Source organism: Rhinatrema bivittatum, unplaced genomic scaffold, assembly GCF_901001135.1.
Source record: "Rhinatrema bivittatum unplaced genomic scaffold, aRhiBiv1.1, whole genome shotgun sequence".
Taxonomy (NCBI): Eukaryota; Metazoa; Chordata; class Amphibia; order Gymnophiona; family Rhinatrematidae; genus Rhinatrema; species Rhinatrema bivittatum.
Window position 1 is genome coordinate 60,620 of NW_021820751.1, and position 12,195 is coordinate 72,814.

Below are 12,195 nucleotides of genomic sequence, written 5' to 3' on the forward strand. Positions count from 1 at the left end.
CCCTAAAACCCACCCCCGGCACACTAAAACCCACCCCGACCCTTTAAATTAAATCCCCCACCCCAAATGCCTTAAATTACCTGGGGGTCCGTAGCGGCGGTCCGTAGCTTAAATTACCCCCGGGTCCGTAGCTAAATCGGGGGAAGGGGGAGAGCAGGAAATCCGGCACACTAAATCGTGGTGTGTTCAGCTGGCGCCATTTTGCAAAATGGCCGCCGCAAAATGGCGGCGGCCATAGACCAATACGATTCGATGCAGGAGGTCATTCCAGACCCCCGCTGGACTTTTGGCAAGTCTTGTGGGGGTCAGGAGGCCCCCCCAAGCTGGCCAAAAGTTCCTGGGGGTCCAGCGGGGGCCCTGGAGCGATCTCCTGCCGCGAATCCTTTCCGTACGGAAAATGGCGCCGGCAGGAGATCGACTGCAGGAGGTCATTCAGCGAGGGTTCCGGACCCCCGCTGAACGACCTCCTGCAGTCGATCTCCTGCCGGCGCCATTTTCCGTACGGAAACGATTTGCGGCAGGAGATCGCTCCAGGGCCCCCGCTGGACCCCCAGGAACTTTTGGCCAGCTTGGGGGGGCCTCCTGACCCCCACAAGACTTGCCAAAAGTCCAGCGGGGGTCCGGAACGACCTCCTGCGTCGAATCGTATTGGTCTATGGCCGCCGCAAAATGGCGGCGGCCATTTTGCAAAATGGCGCCGGCTGAACACACCACGATTTAGTGTGCCGGATTTCCTGCTCTCCCCCTTCCCCCGATTTAGCTACGGACCCGGGGGTAATTTAAGCTACGGACCGCCGCTACGGATCCCCAGGTAATTTAAGGCATTTGGGGTGGGGGATTTAATTTAAAGGGTCGGGGTGGGTTTTAGGGGGTTTTAGTGTGCTGGGGGTGGGTTTTAGGGTGTTTTAGTGTGCCGCTGGACTCCCAGGTAATTTAAGGCATTTGTGGGGGGGGTTCGGGAGGGTGGGGGATTTAATTTAAAGGGTCGGGGTTTGTTTTTAGGGGGTTTTAGTGTGCCGGTTTTCCTGCCCTCTCCCTTCCCCCGATTTACGATTTTGTTGACGATAAATCAGGGGAATTGGTATTGTATGGTGGCCCTAACGATTTTTGACGATTTAAAATATATCGGACAATATTTTAAATCGTCAAAAAACGATTCACATCCCTAGCGCTGATAGCCCTTTGCCCTTTCCATGTGACAGGGTATCCATGGCATTGGCCGGCCCCTGTCACATGGTAGGAGCATTGAATGGCCGGCGCCATCTTTAAAAATGGTGCCGGCCGGCGCCATCTTTAAAAATGGCGTTCTCGAGCCGACGTCCCGAGAACGGGAGATCGCTCCCGGGACCACCACTGGACCACTAGGTAATTTTAAAATGTTTTGGGGGGATCGCGAGGGTGGGGGAAGCTAATGGGGCACTATTAAAGGGTCGGGTGAGGTTTTTTTTTATCGGGCCATCGGCGCCATTTTATGAGTGGCAGCCGACGGCCCGAGAGTGGGCGATCGGTCCCGGGGCTTCCACTGGACCACCAGGTACATGTAAAAAGTTTTGAGGGGGTTTGGGAGGGTAGGGGAAGGTAAGGGATTAGTTTTAAAGGGTCAAGGTGGGTTTAGGGGTTGTTTTGGTGTGCCGGTTCCCCCCCCCCCCCCCAAATAACTCCCTTTAGTGGACACTATCCCGATTAATGATTTTTTCACAATAAATTGGGGGAATTTCTATTGTATCGCACTCTTTAACGATTTTTGATGATTTAAAAAATATTGGACGATATTTTAAATCGTCAAAAAACGATTCACATCCCTAGTATTTACAGCACCCAGATTCCCTTTCATATTGTGCATTCTTTTTGTCATAATAATAACATTTCCCTAACAAATGATGTTACCTTCCATGGCACATGATCCAATAATCTCCATCTTTCTCCTTTCCATGTGGTGCTGTTTCTAGTATCAGACATGATCATGTCATGCAGTGCATGTGCCAGGGCATATACAGCATTGTACACACTATAGCTGCTCCCAAAATATTTGGTGTGACAGTGTGAGTCTAAGGATGATGTTTCATTAGTTTTACAGGATCTTCTGATGATTTTGGGGCACCAACTGTTACATAGCTCCCTCCACCATTTCTGAATTATTTCATCACTTGGAAGCAAGAAAGGATTCACCTCACGGACAAACTTTAGAAAGCTAGGAATGTTCTTCATTTTCAAAGTAAATGCCAAAGTGTTGTTTTTCACCATTGCATCCAGTGGATAGGTCATGGCAAAGTCTAACTCGGCTGTGATGATAAAGACCTTGCCAGATGTACTCATTATGTATAAATTCCTATGCAGATCCCAAATATACTTTCTATTAGCATAGACAATGATCACATTAGTTGATGATGTATCTATTCTCTCATTAATTTTCTGTATCTTCTCTGGTTGGTTGACATTGATGTGACTGAAGATTTCTGTGAATTCGATGCAGCCCCTGTTCTGCTCAATCCCTTCTTTCAGGACCTGGAGAGCCATCATGCTGCTGTCATCATCAGGTGCAATGATACCCACCCAGGTCCAGCCAAAATGCTTCAGTACCTTGACTATCCCAGCGCAGAGAGACAGCTCACTGGGGATGGTCCGATAGAAATAAGGAAATTTAACAACGTCACTCATAAAAATATTCTGTGAGGTATAGCTGATCTGCTGAGAAAGAACATATTGAATTCAACACTGTCTTTGTCACTGTGATATTATATTTTAATTCACATATCAAGTAATCACATATTTAAAACATAATGCTACCCTGAATGGTAGAAGACCAAAAGTGGGAGATGAAGGGTGTAGATAAGGATGGCAAGATGGGGAATGAGTTTAATACGGAATTTGGCTTTCATGTATTTTGTTAATATGCTTTTTGTATTTTATAATACTGTGATTTCTGGGCTAATAGTCCTAGATAGGGTCCCGGGAATCGCATATCAACCACAGCCTTAACTAAGTACTCCCCTGATGTATATTTATTTGTTTAGTTATTTAGTTAAATGGTTCTTATATACCTATTATACACACCTTGATGGATCTAGGTGGTTTACAATTAACATACATATAATCAATAAAATAATCAAAGATAAAGCAAGCAAAGGAATAGCAAAGGTACAGATAACTTAAGGCACTTCTAAGAAAGAATTAACAACCCCCCAGAGCTAATTTATCAGAGTGCTCAAGTTTCCCTGTTTGTGGGATGGGGAGAAGGAGAATATTCTTCTATGCTCTGTGCATTGCTTTAAGTGAAATCCCAAGGTATAATATACAGCAGCAATAATCATGCTGGAGACTGTTATGGTTTCAAATATAACTTTTATTGATGACTTATGCAGTTGATGAAAATGTTCTTTACAGAGAAGAAACGGCTGAGGGGGGATAGGATAGAGATCTACAAAATCATAAAAAGACTTGAACAGGTAAATGGATAATAGACAGACTAAGGAGAACTCCAAGAAGTTAGCAAGTAGCACATTTAAAGCAAATCAGAGAAATTATTTTTCACAACACACAATTAAGCTCTGGAATTAATTGCCAGAGGATGTGGTTAAGGCAGCAAGTTTATCTGGGTTTAAAAAAGGGTTGGATAAGTTCTTGGAAGAGAAGTCCATAAACTTCTATCAATCAACAGGGAATAGCCAATGTAAGTCAGCATGGCTTTACCCAAGGCAAGTCTTGCTTCACCTCGGGCCAAGGGTCCACAAATCCTAACACTGTTCTGCAAGCACTAATATTCGCTAGCACAGACTATTGTAACACACTTTTCCTAGGATTAACATATACAACACTAAGACCACAACAAATACTACAGAACTCGGCTGCCAGAATACTTACTGGAAAAAGCAGAAATGATCATATTGTAGAGGGCTGAAGGCTTCAACCTGACAGAGGACAACCTGAAACTCCTGCCAAAGAGAACTCCATGTACCAGAATTCCTCACTTCATAGAGGGTCTATGGCCTGCAGTACAGTTCCGGAAAGATCCTACAGATCAGATCCGGAAAGAAGAGCCTACAGATCAGATCCAGAAAGAAGGCTTTTCTTGACAACCCGGGATCTGATCTGGAACTTTGCAGGCAAGTATATTGGGAATTTTAGACCGATCCATTAACACGGGATCGAAGGGGGCTCTGATCAAGCCCTGCCAAGTGGCCGAGTAGGAATCAGAAGATTCTAGGTTCTGAAACCCCACAGCGGCTTGGGAAGTATTAGTTTCTTGTTGTATGAAGGAGAGTGTCTGTCTGTAATCAGACACAGAATCACTGCATTTTCAGCTGAAGGTACCTTTAGGAAAACATTTCTACTGTGGTAGATCGGTTAGAGAAATTTCTTTTTGTGATCAAATGCATTATTTCTTTTGATCTACTCTGGTGATGCAGACTATTTTTACTTAAGGAAAACTTATTAAAAGTGATTGTGAATTATTTATCTGTATATGTGTTAATAAATGTGTACTGAACAGCAGCAGTTAGCCTGCGAGGCTGAACATGTAGCTTGCAATCTGTTTTTTTGTTTGTGTCAGGTTTCTGCTGTAGTATAATGCATTACAATTGTTATGCACAAAGAGCACTAGGAGCCGAAGAGTTAACAAGTTTGGCTGGTCAGAGGCTGCTTCTCAGCGGGAAAATTTAACCCCTAAAACATTTCTCTGGTACGTTTGAGTTTTCAAATTATTAATTAAGGATTGTGATGTATGTAGCTGCTATCTGTGAATTCCAAGCACATGTACCAGGGATTTTTTAAATTGTTTTTAATTGTTTAAAACCCTAATAGGAAGAGATTTTTGGTTTACAGATGCTGCACAAGATCCTTCATTACTTATTCCAGAGAGTTAAGATATTTTAGTTTGTTATTAAAGTAGAGATGTGTTTCCTGCATTCATTGTATAAAAAAGGTAAACTTCGAATGTGTCAATTATAAGTAAGATACTACTTATAATATTTCCTTGATTACTCACAAGATGATCTGGCGAGGTTTACAACCAGACCATTGCATATGTCATTTGACAGACATAATATGATGGACATTTTATTATAGCAGCAAATTCATTATTACAGTACAATGTAATTATAAAATGGTAGTGCGTTCCACTGCGTGTCAATATGTCAGTACGTAGTGTGTAATGCATTTCATTGCGTGTCAGATATTAGTGCATTCAATATGGCTGTGCGTTTCAATGCTGGCGTTGTTAATCAGAAGTTTTCATTTCACATATCTTCCATCCCTTATCCTTCCCTTGCTCCCTTGCCTATTCACTTGATACATCCACAGGTTAGTCAATTATTTATTGTTTTTTTCATCAGCCTATTGCAGGCCTGTACAATAAGAATATTGTCTAATACCATGTTAATTATTGTTCTTACTTGTTTCCTATATATTATCTGTTATTTAAAAGTTCTGCATTATATGTAATGCTATTCAAGCAAGTTTAATTGTTCTTTATATAAGAAGATCGATATATATATATATATAAAAAAACCCAACAATAATAATGATAATAATGACTCAGGCAGTTACATTGGAACGCATGATAAAGTATGAACTCTCTTTTGCTGACGCAGTTTATTTTGAAGCTGTCTCTGGGAAAATTAGAGGAGAAATGATTAAGAATGGAACCTTTGTTAAAGCTTTTCTTGGCTAGCAGTAGTTAAATATGCAGGGCAAGGAACCGGCAAGATAAGACAGCCAAGCATGCAGTTCTGACTGTGGGAATTATAGGATGTCGGTTGTAAAAACACAGAGCAAGAAAGGAATAATGCAGGGTCCTAAAAGACAAAACAGAATTAAACTGGCTAGGATAGCAAACAAGCTCTTAAATCCACCGATCATGGAAAATCAAGCACAGAATCCGTTGGCCCATCCCAAGCACTATTCCACTGCTGGACAGGGACGTGTGCCATCTTGACCATGCGATCAGTGATGTCTTGGATAACCTTGCTTTGGTCATCTACCTGCAAACAACAAGTGGAGAGGTTAAATGTTCTACAAACCCTCCTTCCTGGGCCAGAAGGTAATCTAAAACCAGTCTATTCTGGTACACGACAAATTCCGTCTCTGTCGATGATGGGGAGTGTCCTCTGGGTATTGACTGGTTGAGGAAGTAATCTCTCCATTCCTCCCTGAGGGGGCAGATGAGTATCACTGGATGGTCCCCGAAGGAGGCTTTAACTTCCCCTGTTGGTTGAAATCTCAATGTGGTCTATAGTTTACACAGTAGGTCCCGTCCGATAAGGAAAACTGGACAATCAGGGACGTGGATAAACTGGTGGGATACCATGGTCCCGCCTACTTGTATAGTTCATTCTTTCTGCAGAGGGGCAGTGAGTACCTGACCTGAGGCACCCACTATAGAAACAGTCTCTTTCGTCGGGGGGGGGGGGGGGGGCGATTGGTGCAGTAATGACAGATCGTTGGCCTCTGAGTCCAACAGGCCCCTGATTTTGTTGTGTTCCCTCATGGATTTCCACCAGAGAGTCAGTGGGGATTCTTCCCTCCCGGTCTCTTCAGGCTGTATGCTCCTTGTCGCCTCCCCCGCCATCTGCCAGTGGGGGTTGTCCGATCTCCTTCCTCCTCGGCCCTTTTGTGTCGGTGCAGGTCCATTTTTGTCGTTAGTATTCACTGCAGGGCTCCCGTATTTCTTTTGCCATTCTTCACAGTCTCGCTTCCAATGGCCTTCATTTTTGCAGTACGTCTGATTGTCCTCGAGAGCGGCGGCTAACAGTCACTTTCTCCTTCATATGTCTACTTGCTTCTCTCTTTTCTCTTCCTCTCTATTTCCACATACCTGGTCTGCTATAGCTTTTACCTGGCTGAGGCTCATGCTCTCAAAGCCTTCGGCCTTCTGCAGCTTCTTTCGGATGGGTCTCTACTATTAAGTTCCTGGTTGCAGGGACTGGCCCTTTTCTTCTCTTCCTAATCCCTGTTCCCATACATCTCAAAATACGATGACAAAATCACAGTCCATCTGGAAATTGAATAGGTGACCTGCACCTGGAGGCAAATTAGATCAGACGATGCTGAGAAGATGCAAAACATTGCTTCCTACATACTTGTAAGTTTGGCATTGGGTTAATTCAATAAAGTCAACCTGGATCTGCAGGCTTTAGGTGTGCAGGAGTGATGATCAAACCCTTGGAAGCCTTGTACCAATTACATTGCAAACACTAAGAACATATGGTAATAGCCAGAGCCCAGCCCCCACCAGTGGTAAAAGAACATAATTGCAGTATATATATATATAATGTATATGTGTGGGCCACTACTTTATCATATGGCCGAATCATAATTTCATCTTCGGATACTACAGCATTTCCAGCAGAACGTATCCCATGAATGATTTGGCTGCTCCCATCAGTGAATAAAGTACAAGCTCTTTGCCAGGGTTGATCCCTCAGGTCTGACCCACTGGAATGTATTTTATTTATTTATTTATTTATTTATTTAAAGATTTTTTATATACCGGGGCACGTTAGAAACATTACCTCGGTTCACAATGTAACGTAACATAGCAACAAGCTTTACAATAATTTAAAGTATAGTAGCGAGACAGATAACTAAATCAACTTGAGAAGAATGGTTAAATAAATAATTCGAGAGGAGATATGGTTAAATAAATAACTCTAAGGAGAGCATAGGAAAAGGGAAATTTTAACTATTAACAGGGTGGCAGGGTGTAGACGGTGTAGAGGGAAGAGGGGAGGGTGGTAGGAGGGGGAGCAGGGGTGTATGAAGAGGCAGGGATGAGAAGGGGGGGGAGTCGGGGAATTATTAAGAAGGGTAGAGGCGTGTCAGTCTTTGGAGTACTCGGTTAGTCAGGGTATGCAAGTTTGAAAAGCCAGGTTTTAAGATTCTGTTTGAATCTTTTATGGCAAGGTTCCTGGCGTAAGTGGGGTGGCATTTTGTTCCAGTCATATTGGTCATGACTTCTTCACAGTCATGGGCAACTGGTTCAGGTGCCGGCATAAGAGTAGCCGGATTCAAGTTTTTGCTGTCTAATATTTGAATTTCAGGTGTTTCACACAATAAAGCTTGATACTTGACGAGACGTGAATTAGTCATTCCATTTTGGTCCATGAGTCTCGAGCAGTCCCCGTACAGTATGGGGAGTTGTTATCTGTAAAGTCTGACCAAATGTTAATTTAACAGCTTCAGGTATCAATAAGCATGCGGCAGAAATGCTTCGAAGGCAACCAGGCCATCCTTTAACAACATATACCATTCCTTTTGACAAATATGCAACAGGTCGTTCCCACGATCCAAAAGTTTGAGTCAATACCCCAATGGCCATGCCTTTCTTCTCATCTATGAACAGATGAAATGGTTTTGTTATATCATGTAGCACTTGTGCCAAATCCGTATTCAATCATGGCTCAAGTTTCTTCTAGTTCCAAATGGTACAGTGTTATTGATCTCAAAGATGCTTTCTTCTCTGTTCCAATAGCAGAGGAATGTCAGAAAATGTTTGCCTTCACTTGCAAAATGCACAAACTGGAGAAAAGCAGCAGTATACTTAACTCGCCTACCCCAAGGATTTAAAAATTCACCCACTCTGTTTGGGGAGCAACTGGCCAAGGACCTGAAGATGTACCGGATAACACATGGGCCAGTTGTACAATATGTGGATGATCTCTTGAAATTTAGGGAAGCATACCATGAATGTGCAGTATCAACCCTATACTGGTTGAAAACTTTGTACTCGAAAGGGTATCGTGCGAGTAAAAAGTAAGCGCAAATTTGTGAAGTAGAAGTGGAATATTTGGGTTTTCGTCTCAGAGAAGGCACTCGTCGACTTGGAATCTCTCGTACTAGTTCTATAAGAGATCAACCTGTACCAACTTGAAAAAGGAACTCCATATGTTTTTGGGAGCTGCAGGATATTGTAGACTTTGGATTGCAAACTATGCAATTATTGCTCAACCATTATATGAAAAATTACAAGGCAAAGAAGCAGAATCTCAGCCCTTTCAATGGGAAAAACAAGAATTAACGAATTTACATCAACTGAAAGAAGCCTTGATCTCACCCCCTGCTCTAGGGTTACATGATATAACAAAACCATTTCATCTGTTCATAGATGAGAAGAAAGGCATGGCCATTGGGGTATTGACTCAAACTTTTGGATCGTGGGAACGACCTGTTGCATATTTGTCAAAAGGAATGGACAATGTTGTTAAAGGATGGCCTGGTTGCCTTCGAAGCATTGCTGCCGCATGCTTATTGATACCTGAAGCTGTTAAATTAACATTTGGTCAGACTTTACAGATAACAACTCCCCATACTGTACGGGGACTGCTCGAGACTCATGGACCAAAATGGAATGACTAATTCACGTCTCATCAAGTATCAAGCTTTATTGTGTGAAACACCTGAAATTCAAATATTAGACAGCAAAAAATTGAATCCGGCTACTCTTAGGCCGGCACCTGAACCAGTTGCCCATGACTGTGAAGAAGTCATGACTACAATACATTCCAGTAGGTCAGACCTGAGGGATCAACCCTGGCAAAGAGCTTGTACTTTATTCACTGATGGGAGCAGCCAAATCATTCATGGGATACGTTCTGCTGGAAATGCTGTAGTATCCGAAGATGAAATTATTGAGGCTCAACCTCTTCCCCCAGGAACGTCTGCACAAAAAGTTGAACTAATTGCCCTTACTCGAGCTCTGCAGTTGGCATAAGGAAAAACTGTAAATATCTATACAGACTCTAAATATGACTTCCTTATAATTCAAGTGCATGGAGCATTATATAAAGAATGAGGTTTCTTGACTGCAGAGGGAAAACAATTGAACAATGCATCAGAAGTACGTGAATTACTAGACGCAGTTTGGCTACCTCGCAAGGTGGCTGTAATGCATTGCAAAGCACACATCAGGAAATCAAACCCTATTGTCATGGATATCAGAGAGCAGATGAAGCAGCAAAAAAGGGCAGCTCGGGAACCCTTCCAAGCAGCATTAATTGCATCGAATCATCAGGCTTCAGGCAGCAGTCCTGGAGCTCATCACCAACTACACTGCTTTCACTCTTAAACTCTGGGCAAAACAAAATACCAAGATTATGACTGCAGTGTACCAGAATAGACTGGTTTTAGATTACCTTCTGGCCCAGGAAGGAGGGTTTGTAGAACATTTAACCTCTCTACTTGTTGTTTGCAGGTAGATGACCAAAGCAAGGTTATCCAAGACATCACTGATCGCATGGTCAAGATGGCACACGTCCCTGTCCAGCAGTGGAATAGTGCTTGGGATGGGCCAACGGATTCTGTGGTTAGTTTTCTATGATCGGTGGATTTAAGAGCTTGTTTGCTATCCTAGCCAGTTTAATTCTGTTTTGTCTTTTAGGACCCTGCATTATTCCTTTCTTGCTCAACAGCCTTCGTTGGATGATGGAGGACATTCCTGAACGAAAAAAAAAAAAAAGCCATGCAGCTCCTGTCACTGTACATGTATTCCTCTGAGCCTATAGAACCTGTTTAACCCATTACCCTGGGCCATCTTCCCATACATGACAAGTTCGGGCTACAAAGGGGGGTGGAGCCAATAGGGCCCATCCATCTCAAACCCGTGAAGAAACCATCAGACTGTTTGGGAAATTAGGGCCCTCTGAGAACTCAAATTGCTAATTTTTCTTGTTTCTGTTTCTTTCAGCTCCACAGGTGCATCGTGATCATGTGATACTTTTCATAGAGAATGATAAGTATCAAAGGGGGGAATGTAGGGGGCTGAAGGCTTCAACCTGACAGAGGACAACCTGAAACTCCTGCCAAACAGAACTTCATGTACCAGAATTCCTTACTTCATAGAGGGTCTATTGCCTGCAGTACAGTTGTAGTTAGGACATTGAGAAACTCTCTGTCAGCACGTTATGTCTGATAAGCTTTCACAAGTCTGTAACCTAGAATAGAACAATGGATGTATTATGTGAAGGGCTATATTGCTGCAGACTCACAAATTCCTTTCCAGAACTGCAAGTCTCGACAGCCTCTCCTGCAGAAGTTTCACGAAGGTTCCAGGTTGTCTAAGGAGGGGGTCAATAGCCCCTCAGCCGGGATATGCTTGCTCAGCAATGCGTAGAACGCATGTGTAAAAGATAAGAAATGTGGAATGTATAAAAGCCAGCTCCTGAAGGGGAGGGGCACGCAGATTTCTGACCCATTGTTCTCAGCTGTGTCTTGCATGCAATAAAAGTCTTTCTATGTACAGAGCTTATGACTGAGCATCCATCAGCATACCTGCCTTGGTCTCGGTATCCACTAAATCCAACATTCTCAAACAGCACAGGATACCCATCCTAAAGGACAGCAACTCTGCAATGTTTGCCACAAGACATAGCAGCCATGCAGACAAGCGAGGTTCTGAAACCTGAAAAGACCTGAAAGGTTACAATTCAGCATGTAAAAATACCATTCTGCTAGCTTGTGTCATCACAAAGTCAGAACTATTCAATTCAGTTGTGACTTTCAACAACATGTAGAGATATGACACCATTCTCCTATTCCCAATCCAGCCTTCAGAATGTCAGACCAGCATCCTTGTATAGCTTTCCTGAGAAGCTAACATAAACATTATGACAGCCCAAGTGCCAAGGCTCTCATCATCTGTACATGAGAGTTACATTTTTGCTTATCTTGGTGTAGAAGGGCCCCGTTATGCATGATTGTGTGCAACCCCTATTTGATCTGCTAGCTTGCAATGACCTGTGAGAGGTTTGAGATAGCAATGCTATTTCACATGTGCTTCCCAAAAGCCTACAAGTCAAGGACTGCTAGGTGAGCACTGTGATGTTAGCACTGCCTCAGAAACAGCTGAAAATCGACCACAGAAAGTGATCCCTATAGCAAATACCAAAAACCACACCATCCTATCTGTTCACCAATTGTGTATAAAAATTGTTTGTGTAGGGGGCGCTCTTGAGCGGCGACCAAGATGGCTGCCTAACTTTTGTGCTCTGCTTATCATTGCATTTTTATCTGGGACCTTTCCACTATACTGATACCACTCGTGAGACATCGATTATTTTCCGACTTCTGAAGATGTCCTCCACTAAATCAGGCAAGATTGAAGCAGCTTTTGCTGCGGGGACTGGTTCAAAACGGCAGAAACAGGATCCACCCTCACCAAAGTCGCGCCACAAAAATCAATGGCGTCGGCAGATATAGTGCTCC

General features: G+C 43.1%; 1 protein-coding gene across 1 annotated transcript in view; it reads right to left on the reverse strand.

The window, feature by feature from the left end:
* The window catches only part of LOC115082080 (vomeronasal type-2 receptor 26-like), a 75,487-nt gene that overhangs the window by 25,190 nt on the left and 38,102 nt on the right, over positions 1-12,195 (reverse strand). Inside the window, exon 3 of the mRNA XM_029586345.1 lies at positions 1,888-2,685. Within this exon, the coding sequence (XP_029442205.1) occupies positions 1,888-2,685 (798 nt within the window). The remainder of the gene's footprint in view (positions 1-1,887; positions 2,686-12,195) is intronic.